The sequence below is a fragment of the Falco rusticolus genome, chromosome 8 (assembly GCF_015220075.1).
Source record: "Falco rusticolus isolate bFalRus1 chromosome 8, bFalRus1.pri, whole genome shotgun sequence".
NCBI classification, from domain to species: Eukaryota; Metazoa; Chordata; class Aves; order Falconiformes; family Falconidae; genus Falco; species Falco rusticolus.
Window position 1 is genome coordinate 2,356,709 of NC_051194.1, and position 22,254 is coordinate 2,378,962.

The 22,254-nt window shown below is 43.9% G+C and overlaps 2 protein-coding genes across 8 annotated transcripts in view; both read left to right on the forward strand.

The window, feature by feature from the left end:
- Positions 1-298: 298 nt before the first annotated feature.
- On the forward strand, positions 299-14,687 carry MEIKIN (meiotic kinetochore factor). 6 transcript variants are annotated; one of them, XM_037396739.1, is made up of 13 exons: positions 299-523; positions 1,965-2,052; positions 2,360-2,438; positions 3,465-3,525; positions 4,330-4,467; positions 4,905-5,021; positions 5,263-5,302; positions 6,554-6,615; positions 7,380-7,474; positions 7,801-7,959; positions 8,323-8,391; positions 9,530-9,653; positions 11,126-14,687. In XM_037396739.1, exons 1-13 carry the CDS (start codon positions 370-372, stop codon positions 11,170-11,172), a joined length of 1,233 nt encoding a protein of 410 aa, XP_037252636.1. In that variant the 5' UTR covers positions 299-369; the 3' UTR covers positions 11,173-14,687. The 6 variants fall into 6 exon arrangements, 3 of the variants coding, with proteins under 3 accessions (XP_037252636.1, XP_037252637.1, XP_037252635.1); XR_005105659.1 differs by having other exon boundaries at positions 300-523; positions 4,902-5,021; positions 9,478-9,653; XR_005105660.1 differs by lacking the exon at positions 11,126-14,687 and adding an exon at positions 9,160-9,253 and having other exon boundaries at positions 300-523; positions 4,902-5,021; positions 9,530-9,637.
- A 564-nt stretch (positions 14,688-15,251) lies between these two features.
- Positions 15,252-22,254, forward strand: part of FNIP1 (folliculin interacting protein 1) — a 70,295-nt gene continuing 63,292 nt past the window's right edge. For both annotated transcript variants that reach the window (XM_037396735.1, XM_037396737.1), the window contains exon 1: positions 15,252-15,438. In XM_037396735.1, the coding sequence (XP_037252632.1) occupies positions 15,350-15,438 (89 nt within the window). In that variant the 5' untranslated portion in view covers positions 15,252-15,349. The remainder of the gene's footprint in view (positions 15,439-22,254) is intronic.

A 22,254-nucleotide genomic window follows, 5' to 3' on the forward strand; every position in this document is an offset into this window, starting at 1 on the left:
CTCACGGCTCCTCCGGCCCGGCCGCCCGGAGGGCCGCGGGGTCCGCCCGGGGCAGCGCTCCCGCCGCCTCCCCACCACCCTCGTTCACACGCGTTCACCAGAACCCCCTCAGGCCAGGCGCCGGCGGCTGAGGCGCCCGGGACCAGCGGCGCCCCCGCCCCGCCGCCCCCAGCAGCCCCCGCAGGGGCCGCCCGCCCCCCCTCGGCGAGCGCTGGCGCGGGCCGGGAGCGCCGCCTGCCGCCGGCCGGGGGTGGCGCCGCGCATGCGGGCTGGGGCGGCGGGGCGGGCTCGGCGCCGGCCCTAGGGCGCGACACTCGCCAGCGGGGCCGGCCCCGGCCGCTCGGGGCTGCCGTGGGGACGCGGCCCGCCATGGAGCGGGTGTGCCGGCACGCCCGGGCGCCGCGGAAGAAGCGCCGCTTGTCCCCGCTGCCGGGTGCTGACCCGGGCGGAGTCGGCAGCCGGGCCAGCCTCTCCCGGCGGCGGCTCTTCGGGAGCGCGGCCCGCCGCGGGCTGCAGCCCGGCAGTAAGTGCTGCGCCGCCGGGGCTCCCCGCCGCCGGGGACCTGGCCGAGGGCCGGGGGCAGCGGGCCCGGGGCGGTGCTTTCCGTGCTGCGCTCGGCCTCCCACGGCGGCGGGAGGAGCGGGCGAAGGCGCCCGCCGGGTCGGGTCGCCCTGAGGGCAGGGTTTCTCCGTGCTGAGCCCCTGAGTGCTGGTGGCTTCGGCGGGGCTGGCGGGGGCGGCCTGGGGGCAGCTTGGGCAGAGCGGGCTCGCTCCGCTGCTTTAGCTGTTGGTCATAAAAACGGGTTTTCCTTTTGTAAGCCACGCTTTATTTTCGCCCCCCCAGCTAATTGATTCCGTCAGGATGGCCGCACAAGAGCCTTGCCCGCCTTTGAGAGGTCGCTTTAAAAAATTATTTTATGTACTCTGCAAAAGGAGCAGTCTTGGTGTGGAGTGCGGTTGAGCGGCTCTCGTGTTGACAGTCGGAGCCCTTACAAAAAACACGGTGTGAGGAGAAGGTGTGGGATTCGGGTGGAGGCTGGCAGTAGCTGGGTAACTTTGTAAATGGGAAAGACCAGCGTGGGATGTCTTGGTGCCACTCTCATCTTGGTAACTTAACAGTTTAAGACTTTGAACTGTTGTTACAAGTATGATGAACGTTACTTTCTGTCTCGGTCCTGCTCTGCTGGCTCCTGCTCCCGGTGGTCTGTACTGGTGTGTACCCAACTGGGCGCCATGAGGTCTGCTTGCTTTGCATAACTTCCATGCTTTAAGAGGGAAAAGGGATGAGCCCTGTTCACACGCTGTCCTGTCCTGAACTCCCTGGAAGCTTCAGCTGAAGGCCTCTGCACCATGCTGAGTGTGGAGATGGATGGGTGCTCATTTAACTCGCTGTCGTGAAAGTGCACTCTAGAAAAGTGTGGCTGTTTCTAGTTCCTGGTTACTGAAAGTAACCACAAAACTAAACAGCTTATAAAGTTGGTTTTAGGATGTGGAAATATGTTTCTGAAATTTCCTGGTTCCTAAGCAAGTGTGTTATCATGGCCTTTGGAATTATATAGAGTGAGCACCAGGTGGTATAGAAATTTTTATGATATGCCTGAGAAACTATTTAAAACTGATTTAGACTCGAAGTACTTTGAACCTAGGTGGAGTAAAGGTCACTTCCAGAGTGTTGGTTTTTTGTTTGTTTTCTGTTAATCAAAAGGTTTCTAAAACACCTGAAGTATTTCTTGAAGTCTACTGGTTTGGGTTTGGTTTTTTTTGTCTTGTTGATATACTGCTGAAAAAAAGCTTGGGTAAAAATAATGAAGCAAATTCAGATTTTTCAGTGCTTGTTGATATTAGGGTCAAAATTTTTATGAGCATAGAAGAGGGGAAACAGCTAAAGATGTCCTATTAGAAATAATAATCTACATTCTAATAGTAAAACTAAAATTACTGAGCTAAATATTTATTCTTCTTTAGGTCTGAAGAAAAAATCTGGTGTGAAAACCCTACCAGATATCAACGAAAATCTTGAAGTTACCAATGTGAGCCCTTCTTGCAACCAAAGGTCTGTTAGAACTCATTCAAATACACTGTTATTAACACTAGCTAATCATTGATACTGCTTTGCCTGCATGAGACATCTCTTGGGGAGACACAGTCTGAATTCTCAGTAAACTGAGAAATTTCAGTTCAGAACAGAGAAAGTTCAGTTCAGAGAAAACTCAGAAAACTGAAAAAAAAAATTCTCAGTAAAAAAAAAGTTTGTCAGATTATTTGTTGGCACCTCGTAAGGGCATTTTGTAGTTTTTGTTGCTTTCCTCTAGACCATTGTAGCTCTGTATATTGAGCTTAGCTTTGTTCTTCAACTGCAGCAATCAGGTAAATGTCAAAGAAAAAACGGACTTGGAAATAAAAGTAGAGAAAACAGAAGAAAGCACTGTACTACTGAAGGTGAGAATGCTGTCTTGCTCTTTGCTAGTAATTTATAGAGGATGAATCAAAGAAATGTGGCATGTTAAATTATTTTTCTAATCAAGTAGAATTTTCTGTGAGTTACATGTGTGTGCACACACGCTTCCAGCTGAACTTCGTCCTGTATTTTGGTGACACTTCCTTGTGTCTTTGGCCAGAATAAAAGCTGTTGGAGCTATTAGTAGCATGAGAAAACATCAATGCTAATTATCCTTTAACAAGGAAAGACTGTAGCAGTTGTGTTGTGTGGAAGATATCTCATTAGAGTGTGATTCCAGAGAATTTGCTCACTTCTAGTTCAGACACAGACCTTTGGCAAGTCACTGCTATGCTCTTCCTTGTATTAATAAAATTGGAACAAAGTATTTTGAGATGACTGAACAAAAGTGTTAAGGACGATTAATGCTGCAGTGGCAAGAAAGTAGTTCACCAGGTGTTTGAACTGAAATCTGTTACAGCAAAGGGCTCCAGTGATGTTGGTATAAAAATATTTTTCTTTAAAATGTTAGCCCTTATTTAAAGTCCACCAGTTACTTACCTTTCCTGCAAATACTTAGTTTTGTAGAATGCACTACGTACATGACATAGTTGTAATTATAGAAATGGTCCGGGATTCTGAAAGTGAGCAGTGGTTAAAAAAAAAAACCAAACAAACAAAAAATGCAAACTAAACCAAAACCAACGACAGGGGAATTTGTTACTCCACTGCTATTGTGCATAACTGCAGTTGATGTCAGTATGCCTTCACTGGAAGTCTCATCCAACAAAGACTTTAGGATCAAATGATGGGGTATTCATTATGAATTTTAGAACTTAAAGTCAGATTGCTGATTCGTTAACAATGCGTGAAAAACCCTAGTACAAATTACACTGTGAATAGCAAGTTTAAGTGGTGAAGTACCAGACAGGAAGTTTCTGATCTACTAATGTAGGAATACATTTAATTGGGTTTCTTTGTGTACATCCAGTTTTCTCAGGTTGTTTGCATTGGTCATTTAATTTTAGGAATCCCTGATAATCAGCTCTGAAAGTAAAGAAAGTCTGAAAGATGCTGAATGGACTTCAAGTGAGTTTAATGGCAATATCTTATATTATTAAATATATTTATATATATTTATATATATATTTTTATATATTTATATAAAAATATATATTTATATATAAAATATATAAAAATTATATAAATTAAATATATTAAATAAATATAAATATTAAATATTAAATATAAAACTAAATAGAAAATTTGTTATGTAATTTTAATTATAGTTCTATAAAAGTACTGGCGTGCTGTTCTTGTACTGGTTCTGACTGTGTGGTATTAGAAAGTAAAGGTTTTGAGACCACTGGCTGGATTTCTGCCTCTTAGTCTAGCATGTGGCTTGGTTCACATGAATTGAGTGTAGGTAGCACAAACAGGAGAGGACCCCTACAAGACCCGAGATGGTCCTGAGCCCAGCCTGCTGAAAACCGCATGATCTTGGTTTTATCATTGACAGAACTAATTGTTGACATGAGTTCTTCAATTTATTCAGCGCTGTGTTTTTAAAAGCTTGTGGGTAAATAGTTTGTCCTTCTGAAAACAAACCTGCCTAAGAATTGCCTTACCAGAGGCTAAATTCTTCAGGTATTTCTGGTGAGCCTTGGGCAAGGAACTTGCCTTCTGTTAGCTTATGGTAGTGTAAATTTGGCTTCAGGGTGCCCTTTGTTTATTTGTTTCTTTAACTGTATTAAGAATTGGTATAAGATACTGACTTGACAATATTTAACTCATCACAGGAATGGAACTTAGATAAGGAAATCCTAATTGTTTGTGCAAGATGATACTTTTTTTTCCTTTTTTGGTAGCCAGCTTTTTTGTGTCTCTCTCTAGGTACAGGAATGACTCTTCCTACAGGTGTTTCAACCTTTCTCCTAGAATGTTTAGATGTGGATAGAACTGCAGTTGGTAACACAAGTACTAGTGACAGCCTGAGCAGTTGCCCATCCCCTGAAACATTCAGATGTTCAGGTGAGACTTCTGGGTTTTTGATCTTTGTTTGACGTAGAAAATGTGGGGTGACTATCTACAATAGGAAGACTAGTGGCCTCTCTTGGGTCTGACTCACCATATTTGCTGTAAGCCAGCCTTTGCTTAACATGGGATCTGTATATCTGGTCCTCCAATCCAGTGTGAATCAGGTCCTGGTGTAATGTGCATGATACTGTAAACTTAAAAGTATTCACCAAACAGCACACACAAGCTGCTTATTGGGGATGACCAACAAATCTACTTTGAGTCAAATTCTTCTGAAACTATTCTGCAGCTGTTTGAACCAAGGCAATGCTTTCACTTTGCTTTGGAGCTCCTATCTTGTCAATGTGATTGCTTTCATTTTGGCCACAAATTTAATAACTCAATGAATTTCAGCATGAGAAGCTTGCAATTATATCTCTTATGTCCAGAAGAAAGCAGTTTCTACTCTGAGGACTTTGGCAAGTACAAGAACTCTACTCTCCTGAATTCCAGCAGAGCAGTGACCATAGATAAGATGCCACAGATCTCAAATGTTTCAGCAATATTAGGTAATTCTTTTCTACAGTACTTCAGAATATATACATAAACAAACCTCACCCTGTTGCAAGGAACCTGTGTAAAATATGTGACAATAATTTCATTAAGGCATGTCTGCATAATGGGGAACAGCTCCCTGTTAGTGGTCTGTGCTTGCTTGTAATACTTTGCCTTATAATTCATTGTGCACTAAAACATTGCCTAGTTTGCATTGCTTTTTCTTTTAAAGTTTAGCTTTTATGGTTTTTTTAGAACCTGGTCCGGAGGATTTTCAAGACCAATACGCTAGAAGGTAATGTGCAAAGCAGACTCTTTGATGCACATAAATGTTCAGTTTTTTCTCTTCTGAATGGTATTTAAAAGAAAGGCCAGTATGAATAAACCTCTGATCCTGCACACGCTTCTTCTGAGTTTCAGCTACCTGTGTCTTTGCTGACTTTGAAATTGGTGCATTAAGTCAAGTAAGAGTTTGCTTTACAGAATTTGCTTGATCTTGTAACTGTAGGGAAATCAATGCAAGAAAACTCACTGAAGGATTTTGGGGAAGGGGATGTTTATTTGCAAAATCCCTAAATAACTTGCTTTTATCCAGTTGCACTTACGCTGTCAGATTTCATTCAGTCACAGTCAGCAAGGTGTGTGTGCCCAGGTGGTCTGGCCAGCGTTGCCTGTGCAGAACAGGGTGTGAAGGGTACCTCTTGTCAACTCCTCGTTAAGTCTCTGGTGTTCTGTAGTTAGCCAGGACAAAACTAGGTTTTGGGTGCATCTTTTATATTCTTTAGGAATCATCAGCTCATACGGGTACGCCTTTCCTTCAGAATAATGCTGACTTCAGCCTTTTTAAGTCTTGGGGCAGGTTGCTGCCCATTGTCAGTTTTTGTTGTTTGTAATACATGTCTACCAGGAAGTAGAATGGTGTATGTGATATGCTGCGACCCCGGTGCCATCCTCCTGCTGTTAGGATGCCAGGGTTTCTGTTGACAAGTCATCTGCAGGATGCTTTGGTCACAATGAAGGGTCTTCTGTACTTGGCCTTGTCACAGTGTTGCCTTCAGGTCCTGACATAAAAACCTGAGTAACGTGAGTGTTTTTCTAGGAACAGTATAAATTCTTTTAACCCTTGTACTGCTGTTTCCAGTCTTTTACATGCAGACATTTCCATTCATAACTCATTTATACCAATCTTACAGTGTTACAGATCTTTACACAATTCAATCTGAATTTTATTGTGAACCTAATTTTCCCCTGCATCCTCCTTGAATATGTTCTGTCCTAATATGCTTCAGTGCTGAGTATGTCTTCTGTGGGTCTTAAATTGCAAGTATCTTCAGAATAAGCTGTGTGACTTGATGATAAACTATCAAATAACTGTTAAGTGTGATTAAGTAACTCGGTAACGATATTTTTAAAAAGAAGCTTTATCCCTTTTCACCCAGTCTATATTTTCCTATTATTTTCTTATACATTGGTGGTGTTGTGTTTTTTTTTTTTTAACTTTAACATTCGTTCAGAATAGTTGTTCACTTTTTTCCTCCTCTTCTAGAAAGCGACCATCAAATTGCAATTATAGTTCTTCAGCGTTAAGTGTTTCAACTACTTTGGCAGGTAAAATACAACCTGAAGCAGTTGTACTAGCTGTGAGACAACAGAATATTCTACCCAAACTTAAATGATGCCAAAATAACAGAACCAAGCTTCCACTAGGTCATTTGTCCCCCAGCACAGGCTAAGCTCAGCTGTGTCTAGAAGGGGAAGTGTGAATTGAAAACCTTCTCTGTGAGTAATACTTGGTTCTAATTCATGTGTTAGTAGAGCAAAAAAAAACCCCAAACCCTGAGGTTTTTTATTGAATCACCTGTGATGCTCAATGAAAATCAGTCTTATTTGACTTATCCAGGAACAGAACTGTTTGTGTCATGCTCCTTACTTGAACTTATTTTATAGCAGCTTCACAAATACTATTAGTAGTCTCTCATGTAGCTACAGTTCTGGACTCTGAGTGATGCAATTCTGGCTACAGCTCAGGTACCGCATAATTTTCCCGTGCTTAATTTGGACAGTAATAGCAGCAGAAGTTGCCACTGGCAAAGACTGCTGTGATTATGCAGTTCCTCTGCTCCCACGTTATGAGTGCCTAGCAGTATAGCCAGGTGAGCATAAGATTAATAAGCAACCTTGTTTCCTCAAGGAAAGGGTAAAAGCAGCCCTGTTGGGAGGGAGAGGAGGGTTGTACTGAAGGGAGGAAGTGTGTTTACATGGGTGTCTTTGGAACGATCCCTCTTTGAAAGCTGTCCTGTAAGACATGGGTTGGAGAGTAGTTGTGGTCTTTGTCTCAAAGTTAATTAAATTTGTTGAAAATTTTATCACAGGGAAAAATGTCTGTAAAATTACAGCTGCAAGAGAGAGAACTCCAGACCTAAGAACTGGTATGCGCTGTTCTTCGCCGTTAGGACCGGAAGGAAAGGTGAAGGATCCTTAATAGATCAGCCAGGTTTTAACACAGATGACTTGCTCTTTCCCTGTATACATGCAAGACTCCACTTAGAAGTGTTGCAGTTCCCTTGAAAGGGGTGCTTGCCTGTAGCTTGTACATCTGGTAGTGAAGCTGTAGCTTGCTCTACCTCAGAATAGCAGTAATAGTCGTGGGTGCCCCCTGAGCTCACTGGTTTTCAGACTGTGCCAGTGGTACTGAATTGGTTGTGTTTGGGTATGACAGCGGGACTCTGTTAATGTTCACCAGACTATGGAGATTCACTTTATAACGCAAAATGTAATTGTTTCACCTTTTAGTCTGATAATCAAACTGCTAAACCCAAAATGCTGAAGTGTAAGAAAAAGGAAAAAAATTCTACGTTATCATTCAGTCAGCTTGATGCCTCGGGAAACACTTCAGCCAAATCGGTGGAGTTGGCAGCAGATGTACTGCCATCCAAACGGACAGATGCTGTGGTGGGTAGTATTCCCATTGTGCCCTGCTGATTAGCAAAGATATAAAATTGACATGAGTGTTTTAAATCCTGACAAAAGTTACAGTTAAATATGAGAAGTGGTAGGAAGTGCTTTATCCCCTAGTTGTGACGGGGACCTGAAATGTGTGTGCTTTGTGCTGCAGTAAACTGATTCTTTGTCTTAATTTTGGAAAGCATAAGAACAAAAAAGTGAACAACAGGAATTCAGTACTTAAACCTGAAAAAAACTATTATTAATTCTAAATGGAGTTGTTATAAATGGTATTGTGTACTAAGGGAATACTGTAGGACTAATAATAAACAGCAAATAATTGGTGCTGAATTCTTCTCTGTTTTTGTTTAGCAAATGAGTTCCACCATGCTGATCACAGGGGAAAATAATCTTGATGATGCTCGGCCTGCAGAGCTAAATGTGAGTGTCTATCCTGATGCTTTTTTCTTTTAAATGATTAAACCCAAACAAATAGTTCTTCACGGCAAGGTCCAATTCTGGCTATACTTGTGCTACAATACAAATCGCACAACAAACTACATGTTAAATTCTATTAGCTGGACAGTTAAAATAACTCGTTTCTTTGTTGTAGGTAGTTATCTGTTTTGTATTTTTACATCTTCTAATTTAAAAATGGCACCTGGTAGCCTTACTTGCATTACTACTTTGATAAAAACTTGATATTTAAATGCCAGTTTGAATTCTTTGCCAGTAAATGTAGTATAGTAACACCACTTCTCTCTGCAGGAATAGAAGTGACATCTCTCGCTTTCATGCCATAGCTCCCAACGAAACTGGCAAACTCTTAACATCTTTTAGAAAAAGGGAGACTGCTAAAATAGAAAGTCTGCGTAATTTTGCAGGAGAGTATTGGGCAGAAAACCATACTGGGATTTCCTAGTGTTATTGCAAGCATACTTGAGTTTCATGGATACTAGATTAACGAATAGAGAACGTCAGGGTCTCATTGTAGGCTGAAGACAGGAATTACTGGAGTCCTAAACTATATTTTTTAAGCAACAGAACATCTTTTGCATGAGCCAAGAAGTGTTGGTCAATTTGAATTGTTGTGTATTGTTTATTTGGGCAGTTATTGCTGTATGTTTAAAATTTTGATGGAGCTGCAGCTTAGCTTGTCACTGGTGTGCAAAGCCTCACCTGCAGAAGACCTATTGCTGAATACCACAGGTCCATATGTAAATTCAGAAGAAGCTGTTCCTGCATCTCTGAGCTCAGAAACAGAAATATTCCTTGAACTCCAGGAGAAAAGAATGGTTTTGAGGTCCTGATTTTATTATACTCTTTAAATCCAGTTTTGGCATGCTAGTATGTAATTTACTATATATTTAAGCCTGACAGTATTACAAATGGCTAAAGAGAATTTTTAAACTTCAAAGCTTTCTATCACCCTTTCTAATAGCATATTAAGTGTACACAGGTAGTCCTAAATATTTTCTAATGACATCCCTTGAAATCTGCATGTCATCTCTTTAATTTCCCTAGAAGAGTTTCTTCGATGGAAATAGTTGTATGAGTGAAATGTCATTAATCTTTCCAGCCTCTGTGTGGCAGACAAGAAATCTGCTCCATCGTTAGAACTTCACCACGCCAGAGGCCTTCCAAACCTCACCCAATTCCAGTTAACACAAAAGCGTTCTGCCTTCCCGAAGGAGTCCCTGAAGGTAACAGAATTTAGAACTGGTTCACTGTGCAGTTCACTGGCTGTTTGAGTGTTTAAAGGTGGCTTCTTTTTGTTAAGTCTGAATATTTGGAAGAATCACAAGGCTAAATAGTAAAAAAGGCTGAAAACTTTGAATTTCTGACCTAACAGTGTTCTTGTGCAACAGTACTTCGCTAAGGAAGTACACTAACGCTTTCTCCTTCACGGACCTTTAGCAAAGGAATTCATACAGTATAGCCGTTTCCTAGGCTGGATCGTTAAGGCCTGAAGTGCTGCTAGGTAAGCGGGATATCTGCACCTCTTCCAGTTACTCCTCAACGTAACTTTGAGCTTCAGTGCTGGTATAGAGACTCCCTAGAAAAGATACCAGCTTGTTTAGTAAATTGTTATCCTGTGCCTTATTTCTAGTGTGAATATATCTGACTTCAACTTTTCAGCCATTGGGGTGTTTTATATCTTGCTCAGCTAAACTGAGCTCTTTAGCGTTCAGTATTCCCACCCCCCCTCCCGAAAGTAGTTCTCATAGTAGGGTGTATTTTAAAATTACCAGTTTCTTTCTAAAGGTTTCTGTGTTTTTCTCCTGAGACCCTTAACATAGGGGAATCTCCTTTCTTCACTTCCTAGGCTTTTGTTAAACAAAAATGAGAACTGTGTACAAAACTCACTCATCAGTACCGTAGAGGCGAAATCCGCTCCCTTTCCAGTCTCCCTTGCAGTTCCCCGCCGTGCCGCTGGATGGCGTACATCTTCCTAAGTTTGAAGTCGTTCTTTCCAGACAATGTCTGCAAGCTTTCTGCCAGTTGTATGTGTCACTTGGGCTGCTTTAATTTAATACAGAGATACTGCATAAGCATAATAGCTTTCAAAAATACTGAATATACACAAATTTTCAATGTAATTGCAGTCTCTTAGGTCCAAATACTCTCCTACTTCATTACAGATTGAGTTACATTCAGCATCTAGCGTGCAGGGAAGTGCTTTTTAAGTGTGTGGAAGTATGAATTAATGACAATCATTTGATGGTTCTGTACAGATCAAGGAACAAGGATGTTAAGTCGTGCCCAAGAGAACTGTGGTAATACAGAGCATAAGTTGTACTTGATAGGCAAGTGGATCTCAGGAATTAGCCAGTGTTGGCAGAACACTAGTTTGGTTTTGTTACTGCTTTTCTAGAAAAGTCTAGGAATCGGGAATTAGGCTGCATAAAGGTGGCGGTGGTGAGGTGTATGCTGGATGTTTTCATCTCTGCTCAAGGAGTCTTTCAAGTGATGGTTTTCTTCGTTAGGAATGTACATACACTCAAAACTACTGTTCTCACTGGCAATTGACCTACAAGATTCAGATTCCTCCAAAGAAATGATAGCATGGATATCTGTTGAACATCTAAATGGCTTGTCAGATCAATGAGCTTTCCTTTACGCTTGAGAATGTGCTGCTTAACTGATAGTATTTAACTTACCCTTTTTTCACCAGATAATATTACGAGTACCAAAAATTGGATCTACTCTAAAGACAGATGAGATTTCTGGGTTTCAGCAGGAGTCAACAGAAGAAATAACTGTCTTTCTGCTGTGGCAGGGAGGTGAAACAGAACTACTAACCAGTAATTAATGGCCTTATTTTTTTTGGCATATACATTGTTTGAAATTTAGTACAATGCTTTGCTGTAAGCTTGTAAATAGTTCACACAAGTACTTAATATTAAATGGTTTTGTACGAGCAACTAGATCTTATGCTGGGCGTTGTTCTGTAAGAAATCCTTAAAGATGATTCTTCAGTTCATTTAGGTTTTTAAAAAGTGTGACTTGGGAACAGCAGACCCAATTGCATTAATGGAATTATTTTTGGCCCTTGCTCTGCCAGGATTTCTAGGTTTCTCCAGTAGCATTTGTATCTAAAGATGTTACCCCTGCTTGAGTAAAGCAGTGTTAATGCTGTTTATAAAGGTAGCTGCATGTCCTGGAAATGCATGTGTAAAGCATTCATCTACCTTCAGCGACCCAGAAGTCAATAGTACACTAGCTAATTCTTGTGTACTCCATGTATGCTTTGTATAAATGCACTCCTTGAATGCTTTGGTCTCCAGAACTTTGGAGGTACAGCACTCTGTGTCTTCTGCTGTAAATTCATTTACAGAACATGAAAACAAGTCTTCTTCACCCTACCATCACTGCATGCTAGCTTTTTATGATAAGCGCTGTCACCATTCTAGGCACATCCACTGTCATCTCGGAGTCCTTCCTGTCTTCATCTCTGTCACTTTGTAGTTTCACTTATCTCAGTCATTGGGTCTTCTAGTGGCTTCAGACTTGGGTGAAGGAAGTAGGTGCCTTACATGAATACAAGGGTGGAAAAAACCCTTTTATAGCTGAACTGTCTCAAGAACTGATGCCAGTATTCTGGATTTTCAGGTTCCTTCTCACACTGTGTGGCATATAGGATACATTCCCAGTCAGTGCTTCCAGTTCAGTTTGTGGATTGTTAATCCATAAACGTGCTGAATGCTTCAGAAAACAAGAGCATGGTTTTTCTCCACTTGAATTCACTGCAGGCTAAAGTAATTTGGATCCCCTATGGTGTTCTCACTACACTGCCCCTTACTCAGACTTTTGTAGTTATAAAGGAAGTTTTTCAATGTTTTAAAATTATAGTATGGCTTTCCAAACCTCTTAAAGTCTGAGTTTGTTTCTCAGTATTATCACCCAGAATATTCATGCCCTGGAAAATAGTTGTGTATTTCCAAAAAGAGCACGTCAAGAAGACTTAGAAAATCCACAACTTTAATTAGTTTGACTACATTTGAAAATACCTGTGAAAGTTCAGACCCTGAGCTCTGGGGTAGAAGGAAGTGCATATTAATGCTGCTAGATTAGTCTACGAACAAGTATTGTATAAACATACCATATGGCTCAAGGTTAGAAATTATGCCATTAAGTTATTTTTCCTTTTAAGTGTTAGTAGAATGAATTCTGCCAATAACTCCTTGGAGTCCTCTCAGGTATGCTTCTAATTATCAATATCCTTGTTCTTGCAAATACTAAGCCACCGGTAATTATGCAAGAATCTAGAGCCCCTAGGAGATTAGAGGTGAGCTCTTTGATGCAGTTTTAAGCAAAATTGAAAGTTATGTATCTAGTAAGTCGTTATGATGATGATTGTTCAAGTAAAGGATGATCTAGGATGAGAGATGTTTGTCATAAGGGTATTCTCAGAGTCCTAGGCAAAAACACTTACTTTACCTCAAACCATTTTGAAGTTTCTATGCAAGAAACAGACTAATACTGACAAGCTAACTGGAGAGTACAAGAGAAGCAATTAGGGTGTGTAACCCTGGAGTTAGTTGTAGCAGCCCAAATACTGCTGAGTTTTGCTTTTGTTTTTCTTGATGTGAGGAGGCTATGTTAGAAGGACAGAAATACCATGAGCCACAACCTCTCTTGTCCTTCCCTTCAGTTATGAAAGCGCTGCTTCTTATTTTCATCTTTTGTCTGACTCTCAGAGAAAGTGTAATTAATTACCAGACTAGCGCTCTGCCCCAGGGAAGGAAATCTTATTCATGCTGAGGCCGCAACAATATCTACTCTTGTTCTGCTTTTCTCAAAGGGAAGGCATTTACCCATGTTTTGGTTTTAAACTGAAGAATGACTGCATAAAATTTCATTCAAAGTGGAAACTGGCTCTTCCATATTAGTGGATAAAGGTTATGGGTCACAGCCAGTTAACGGGTAGTACAGAAGAGCTTATTTCTGCAGTGATTCAGGAGAGAAATCTGTTCAGTGTCAATAGGGCTGCTCTCTCTCATCCTAGACATGATGAAGTCTTAATGGCGTGAATGGAATTGCTTAGTGAGTCAGTCTGTGCAAGAACTGTGATAATACTTCATCACTAGGAATTGTGCATTGCGAATGCATGTTTAGTAAATGTATTATACATAAATCTGTATTTAATATAGATTTATATATATAATATAAATATGCAAGAGGTTTTTCATTAACACGGTTCAGTTAGTTCTGTTATCTGAAGTGTACTTCTAGGAGACTTTGACTTAAAGTGGTTGGAGATGATGAAAGATGTTTGCTTCTCACACCAGAGTGCTACACGGGTACATGTACTAGTTGTACTGTTGGAGGGTAAAGCCCTTACGTGCAAATGGTTCTGTTCTGGCTCATAATCTCTAAACGCAGGAGAGGTTTGGGCCGAAGGCAACGCGCACTGAGTGGACACGGTTGAAACTAGTGTTCTTTGTGTAGGTATGAAGATCTGCCTGTACAGAGATTTTAACAAGAGCATGGACGATTAAACTTGTATTTATCACTTTTTCTCTTGCTGCCCACCCTCCACTCCCTTGGTTAAGGCTTGATTGACATACCTACCAGAATCACTTGCTCTATTAATAGAGTTTTGGAAGAGGCTAGTATTTTACTTTTAAAGGGACTCTTCAGCTTGAATTGTACTGTACTTGATATTAGCTAAATCTTCATCGCTGTAAATTGTGGAACTACTGAAAGCAGAGTTATGTATTCTGGCCAAAATTCTATTAGTTCGTGGTGTTCCCTCAGGACTTTTTATGTCTGAGACAGTATTTGCGTGCCCATCTCGAAGCTAGGGGGCTTTCACGTGGTGAGGGGGTGTTCATCTCTTAAAGCTGTGACAGGCAGTTGTATCTTCCATACAGCACAAGGAGGAAAAGTTGCATCTAAATGTCATTTCCTATTTTCTGTTAAAATTATCTTCAACTTCTAGTAGATGAAAACCAAAGTTCCTACAGATGGCTGACTGTCAAGAGTTGTTGTATAGATATGTTACACATGCACTAAATTAGGCCTTTTAAAAATAATCTGCTTAATTTAATCTTACATCATACCCAGTTTAATTCCATTTTCTAGGGAAAGCAGATGAGTCAGTTTTCTCAGTCCTTAATTAAACTTTCTAGTAGTGTTGTATCTGAACAGCAAGGCTTGGAGGAGACTCTTAACTGTAACCAAGATTTCCATTTCATTTAAACATTTACTAATAAAAGTTTTGCAAAACTCCACGGCTCCTTTTGCTTTTATAAAAGCAATCGCACTTCTTTGTTTTGCTTGTATGCTTGTTCTGCGTTCACCTGCCGCGTATTAAGTCCGAAATACAGAGGTGGAGGCGGCCCCCTCAGGTGCCGTGCCGCTGGCCCGGGGGGGGGGGGGGGGGGGCGGCCGGAGGGGGCGGGGGTGCAGGCAGGGCCGCGGGGGGCGGTGCTGGGCCTGGGCCTCGTTGTGCCTTTGGTGCTTCTGTCTTCCCTGCCCGCTGGCGGAGAGCGGGGCCGGGGCGCGTTATCCTGGGGCGGCCGCTGCGTGTGTGTCCCCCCCCCCGCGCCCGCGGTTGCCGCCGCAGAAGCTGCTGGGGCGGGCGAGTCCCCCGCCACCGTTGGTGGCCGCGCTGCCGCTTCCCCGCCGGCGGGCCCGGGGCTACCGGCGGCGGCTGCTCGCCCCGGGGCCGCTCCCCACGTGGGGCCGGGGCCGCAGCCAGTGAGCGGCCCGCGCAGCGCCCGGCCGGGCCCGCCCCGCCGGCCCTCCCCTTCTGGCAGCGCCGGGTGACTAATTTCTGTCATATGACTGTGACACCGAATGGAGTCGGGCGGGCGGAACTAGCCGCGGCGAGGGGACGGCGCTGCGCGGAGCCCAGCGCCTCGGCGGCGGGGGGCAGCGGCGGCGCCCCAAGATGCCGCCCACCCTGTTCCAGAAGCTCTTCAACAAGAAGCACGGGCTGAACTCCCCGGCCAGGGACGCCCGGGACGACTGTGTCTTCAGGTAAGCGGGACGGGGCCGCCCTTCTCCCCGGCCCCAAACTTCTGCGCCGAGTTCCCAGCCGCCCGCCCTGCCCCGCCGCGGGAGGAGGGCGGCAGCCCCCGGCCCCCTCGGCCGCCGCCCGTGCTGCAGCGGGCCGCTTGGCGCGGCTCCCCTCTGCCCGGCTCCCCTTAGCCTGGCTCGGAGCGCTGGTCCCGGGGCTCCGGCCCCCGCCCGCCGCCGCAGCCCCGGCCGCGCAGAGGTGCCCCGGGCCGGGCCCGGCCCCTCAGGCGGGCGCTGGGCGGGAGCCCCCGGGGCCGCCACGTCGGGGCCGCCTCTCCTCAGGGCTGGGCCGTGCCTGGCCGCCTTCCCCCCCGCCGCCCCGGGCTGCCTCCGCTCGGGCGGCCCCCCCGGCCCGGGCAGCCCGCTGCGGAGCGGGGCTCAGCCCCAGCTCGGCCCGTCGCCGCCTTCCCGTGGGTTTCACCCGGTCGCCATCAGCGGCGGGGCCCCCCGGCCTTCCCGGGGCGGGTGTGGGGCCGCGGCTCCCTGCGGGGATGCTGCGGGCCGGGCTGGGGGGGAGGGCGCCATTCCGCCTGAGGCGGCCCCCGGGAGCAGCCTCTAGAAGCGTAGAGGAAAGAGGGGTGGGTGGGTATAAAACGTGAAGTTTTGGCTGCTGCCGGGAGGGGTGTGGGGTTTCTGGTGAAATTTGTCACGCTGTATCCGCGACGTGAGTGGATCTGCCGAGGGGTGCCAAGCCCAGCACGGGAGGCGGGAGGGGGAGCCGGCCCCGGCCCCTGCTCCTGCAGGCGGGTGTGCAGGGAGCAGGGCGGCCCGGGGATCCCAAGCCCCGTGGGGGGTCGAGGGGCAGCGGGGCAGGGCGGCCCGGGGGTCACAGGCCCCCCGGGGGTCCCGTGGCGGCCGGGGTTCCCGGTCCCCCGTGGGGGCGGGCGGCAGCGCCGGGGCCCAGGAACGAGCCGGGGTCCGCTCGGGGCCGCCGCGCGTGGGAACAGGTGGCTGTTGTGGCTGTGGAGGCGAAGCGCCGTTCCCCGAGCGGATGGCGAAGGCGCTGGGCAGCGAGCGGGCCTCGGCCTGGCTGGCGGCGGCAGGAGGGAACCTGCAAAATCGTTTTGGAAGTGCAGGCTTGGATGCAAATACAGTACGCTTCGTTAGTAAGAGTTGTGCACTTGTTAAAACACTTCTCAGTGTGGTAAAGCTCTCCTCCCACCCGCTGCCTTTAAATTTGTTACCTGTGCAGCCTTGGGATTGCTCTGTAAAGGTAGGTCTCTGGCTGATGGGCTTAATTTTATGTGGTGGGATATCCCTTTTAACTGCAGTGATGCAATTTAGGTGGTTAATAGTCTATCTGCAGTCATTTAAGCATCAGGGTTTTCACAGAATGTTGGTGGGTCTTTTTGTGTCCTTACAGAGTCGGGACAAGCTCCTGGACACTACCTGAAGCCAGTGCTTTAACTGCTAGCACACACCCTGTAAAGACAGGAGTCACAGCTGCTCACACACCTCGCCACTCTTTACTGCGAATGGTGGTTCCTTTTTTTTTAATAATCTTTTTAAAGAGGTGAAACGTTTTAATGATGCCTCTGTCATTTTCTAAAGCAGCTTAATACCAGGATCAGACCCCTTAGTGGGGAAGGGGCACCGGGACTGCTCTGTGTAATTGCCTTGCCTTTTCTTCCCTGTTAAGACATTCATTAACAATGAATTTGTATAGAGACTGGTGGTTAATTCAACAGCTGCAGTGCAGACCCTGGGGCAGAAATGTGGGGATCACGCCTGTGTTGAAAGGAGAGAAGAGTGAGTACTTGGCAAGGTCTTTTATTTCCTCTTCACCTGCATCACTCTGTACCAAACTGGAGGTGAAATTTAAAGAAAGATATCACTGCCTGCTCTTCCCTCCTCTGTTTACATGGCGCTGTTTCGTGTTGTGATGTGAACTGTCAACTGGTAACGGGTGAATCTGCAGTTACTTTTGTTGGCGGACCCACAGGTATAAAATCCCAGGAAGAGACTGATGGCTCTTCTGACTAAGGCTCTGGAGGTGGGTGAGAGACCTGGCTCTTAGGATAGCCAAGTACTATTTTTTGAAGACTAATACAGACGCCCTCTAGGCATGTTGCCTAACAGCTGCTTTCATTTTTCAAATGGAGATAAGTCTTTAGGTAATCCTCACTATGGGTCTAGTCACTTACTGGTGAAACTCTTGGATAATGCACACCAAACAGACCATTATTTGTTACAGCTGGGTCTTCGGAGACTGGAAACAAGCACTCTGGATTTTTAGACTGCTCCTGGTTCCAGTAAACCTAAAGGCACCAGCCTCATCAATTTCATTTGGGCTAGGTTATGTTTATGGATTGATATATTACTGTCTGTTTATATTCTGAATAACAGAACGTTTTCTAAATATTCTGAGCGCTGTTATTTCTGACCGTCTTCACTTTGAAAGCTTTGTCCTCTTACTGAAGAGACTGTGTAGAACAACTATTAAAAAATACATAAATTCCCTTAATAGATTTTGTGAATAGCATGTACTTAGAGAGAAAAGCCCAACTACTCTGGCAATGACGGCAGTATAGCAGAACATTTAAGGATGATTTTGATGTTCATTGTCTTTTTGACTATGAATATATTTTGCATTTCTGTCAAGTTCATTGTCAAAGTTTAGCAGGACATAAATTCTATTTAATCTAAGCTTACACTGTTCCAAAAATAAAATAATACTTTTCAGGGGAAGTGTACTTTGTTTAGTTGTTGATTTATTTGTTTGGTGGTGGTTTTTTTTTCCCCTTACTCAGAATCTCTTTCTGTGCTGTGGGTGTGTGAAATTTTACGAGCCTGGGTCTAGGCAGACTGGGTACAATCCTTCAGAAGTAGGCGCTAGAGAGGCTGACAGTTCTAGTGATGTGACCAGTAAGTTAGCAAGTGTCAAGCATTTGCTCATGTACCAGTTTGCCTTTTTTTTTCCACATATATATATATACCAGTTTATTTTACAGAAGAAACCTTAGAAAATCACAATAGATCCACTACGTATTAGTATTTTAGCTCTTCAGTTCAACAGAGGGCAGTTGGCAGGCTTGGCTTTTAGACTGAAGTCTCTTGGTACAGCTGGATATTCACATGGTGAGCAAGAATATTCAAAATTGTAGTGGTAAAATCTGTTTACAAGAAACACAGAAACACCTGCAAGTATTCTAAAGAAGAGACAAACCCTGAAGTTCCAAGGTGTAGAGTACCTGCTATCTACTGCAAATAGTACTCACGTGAGTGGATTTTCCCTGAGGGTAGCTTTTACTATAAATAGGAGCTCTTGGCCATATTGTAGCATCTGGCACTGGTGGCTGCTGGTGACAGGAGAGCTCAGCCCATGCTTGGGCTGATACAGGATTGGGAATATGAAATTTCAGGTATGTTGTTTTCTAGAACTTCAGAATCAAAGTATTCCTGTTGTAAAAATGTATAAAGCTGTTCACATGAGTTGTATGCTGTAAAAGCTCTAAAAGGTGTGTACGCTTTTAAATAGCAATTAAATAAACACTATTTCAGAATGTTCTGATCAATTTCTGTAGTAAAATGGAAACAATCTTACAAAAACTTCCTTAAACTAAGCAGAAGCAGCCACGCAGTTCTGCTAGATACTGTATGGGCACACAGAGCATTCCACTGCACATTTACAGTACTGACTGCCACAGATAGCAGTTTTGAGCTGCTGTTTCTCTTCTGGCTTTCTAGGGGTCTGTTGCAGTGCTTGGGAGAAGAGGGAGCTGCTAAATCACTGATAGCCAGGTTTTTGTTCTCCAGAATGGGCTCAGTAAATTACTGAGAGGTCTTGGGCTTTATATCTTTGTTGTTAAGATATGTGGGCAGTATTTCCAACGGTAAATACAGCTGTAAGGAGCGCAGCAGAGTGCATCCATTGAGATAGTAACTGGGCTTGGAGCCCTGTTAACCTACTGCAGAGGGAGATGGATGGTCCTACAATACTGCATTATGGGACCTGGTACGTTTTGGGGTTGTATGTAGGAGAGAAACTCAGTGGTTTTTTTCCCATCTTATGTATAAAGTTCAAATATGTGTTCCCTTGTATCTCTAGTCATCTTTCCCACCTAGCTGGGGGTAGAGGGATTATTAATTAGGAGTTCTTTTGACACTACGGCTCAATAAAGGTTCCAGTGTGTGTCTGTTGGGTTTTGGGTTTTTTTGAGTTTGTTTTGTTTTGTTTTTTAAATCTAGGGAGCTCTAAAGAACCATCTCACCCCGAGGGACATTCCACCGATGTTTGCAAACTCTGTTTTGCTCTTGTTAAAGCACCTGTTGTAGAGGTACAGCTGTGTGGTAATTGTTCAAGCTTGAAAGAACCCCTTCCAGTTTTGAGTTTCACCAATGGTGTGGAGTATCTTTGGGCACATTTTTCCTTTAGGGGTTTGCTTTGGTTATCTGGGTATTTCTGAGGACAGGCACAGTTTTCCAAGTGGGAAGATACAGGAATAAATAACTTTAGATGTTCTTTTTTATGGAGAAGGCCATTTTCTGTCATCCTGGAAGCGTGCTTTTTGGGGTCTTTCTGTAATATGTGCTGCTCCTTTATTGAGAGAATAGTTTGCCAGGTTTGTGAGATATGAAAGGCCTAAGGCGGGCTGGAAAGTAGTATTTCCTGAAATCTGTCTAGGCATGTATCCCCCATCAGCCCAGACTCTTTCTGTTCTCTGTGGCAGTGATTTTAAATGGTATCCTGAGATTTGTTTCCTTTCACAGGATTTTTGGCAGTGGGATTCATCAAGGGAATTGCAATAAACCTGGAGTTGGAAATGGGTAGCATGATACAAAGATGCTTCATGAGCCAGCTCTTCTGCAGAGCTATTGTTCTTGCACAGTAAAAATGCTGTATGCTTTCTTTCAAAGGCATAAATGCTTCTTGAACCAGGAGCTGATTTCTTGAAATAAACTATGAAGAGACTTGAAGACATTTAACAAAGTGTAGCTGAGGACTTTTTAAAGTGGTGGATGGAGTAAGGTGAAAGTGGAACATTAAAGTTGTATTTACATTGATTTTTACAGTCAAAGTTTTACCCATCAAACTTCCTGGCAAGCTTTCACATTATTTCTGAAGGTGGCTAGCACTGATGACATAAATAATTTATTGTGCTCAGGACAGGGGTAACCACCACAGATTGCCATGTTGCTTTCCATTTTTAAGGTATGGCTCCATGAAATGCCAAAGGAACTCAGAGCCAGCAGTGTCTGGACTAAGTAGTATCATCAGATCTGAGAGAGAGCTTAAAAACTGACAAAAATACTGCCAAAATTCTTACTGAATTTACTCTTACTGAATTACTGCTTCCACAGCAAACAAGGTATCCTGCTTCACCCAGTCAAATCAAATTTCCATCCACAGCAGGTAGCTGTGTGTACAGCCTGGCTGGAGCCCAGGGAAGCAAATCTCTTACCAAGCTGTGTCAGTCCTTGTGAGCAATGCAGCTAGCAAATTCATTATCCTAACAGCACTGCACAAGGCTTTTTAAAGCTGTTCCTCAGCACTGGTGTCAGTGTGTCAAGCCAGTCTGACCAAAACGTGCTATTAATGAAACAGTGTGTTTTGATATTTGCTCACTTCTGGCATTCTGCAAGTCTTTCACCAGTAGCTGTAAAGCTCCTGGCATTTCACTGCTTCAAAGTTTACCTTCAAAAAGAACTTTAGCTGGACTTCATTTTGTAATAGCACTAGCTTTTCATCTTTTCTCATGAATTCAAAAAGCTTTTGTCCCATAATTTTTAAAGACTATTCAAATTCTTAAACATCGAAAATGCTCATGTGTTTTTATTAAGATTACTTCTGCCCTTTAACGTCCCTTAAGTTTTGGGTTTTATATAAAAAAAATAATCCATCTTTTTTGTAATGTCTCTGGAAGAGTTTTTGGCTTTTTAACTTGCATTCATTAGCTTGAATGTAGCAAGTTTTAATAAATACTTCACTCTGATTTATGCATGGTTTTCTCTATCGCTGTAATGACTTTGGCTTGTATTTTGAAATATATTGCTGTTTTCTAAAGTACTTATTTTTGCCAGATTCTGTTTTGCATTTCCTGTCATCTGAGCTTTTATGTACCTTCCAGTGCTTTAGGTCAGCTTTCGTCTTGGAAGCAGAGATGTACAAATTAATAGGTTCCAGTAAGCACCTCTGGAGCACAGAGAAAGTTTTGACAAATTCTGCTGAAGGGGCCGCTCTCCAAGCCCTCCTTGACACCACTCTGTAGGTCTCCCAAGTGCTTCTTCAGGTAGGCATGTGTTGCTGCTAGAAGATCCGGCATGTCGTTGAGTATTACATGCTAGCTGTGAATAAGTCAGTGCTGCAAGCTGGGTCTGTGCAAAGGCTGAAGGGAGCTGCACATCAGAGGGTTGGTGGTCCAGCCAGGGATTGTTATTTACCTGTATTGTCGTTAGATCCAAAGAGATTAACTTGGATCGTTGCCCCCATCATGCTAGGTGCATGTGAATGCAAAGAGTGACCAAATGATCTGAAAACTGTTGGGGTGCTTGTGCCTACCTGACTTTGTCCCTTGGAAAATTTTCCTTTGCCCTGCTGGGAACACACCCTGCCTAGCCGTCGCTTTGCTTTAGCTTCTTCCTGTCGCTTGTGGAACAGAGAACATGAACAGTGGCGTGGAAAAGCCCTCTGTTCTTTTTTTCTCTTTTTTTTGGAAGGAGATAAAGATACAAAATGAGCTAATTCACAGGTTAAGGGTCACCCTTACTGCCTTTCATACTGACATGTCCCATGGTGGCTGGGATCTTGCAATGACTTAAGAACTTGGCGTCACGAGG

Excerpts from the sequence above, each read along its gene's own strand:
- MEIKIN (XM_037396738.1), top strand. The coding sequence starts at position 370 with ATGGAGCGGGTGTGCCGGCACGCCCGGGCGCCGCGGAAGAAGCGCCGC. Across the intron at positions 524-1,964 it reads CCGCGGGCTGCAGCCCGGCA|GTCTGAAGAAAAAATCTGGT; the intron begins GTAAGTGCTGCG and ends ATTCTTCTTTAG. Across the intron at positions 9,654-11,125 it reads TCCCGAAGGAGTCCCTGAAG|ATAATATTACGAGTACCAAA; the intron begins GTAACAGAATTT and ends TTTTTTCACCAG.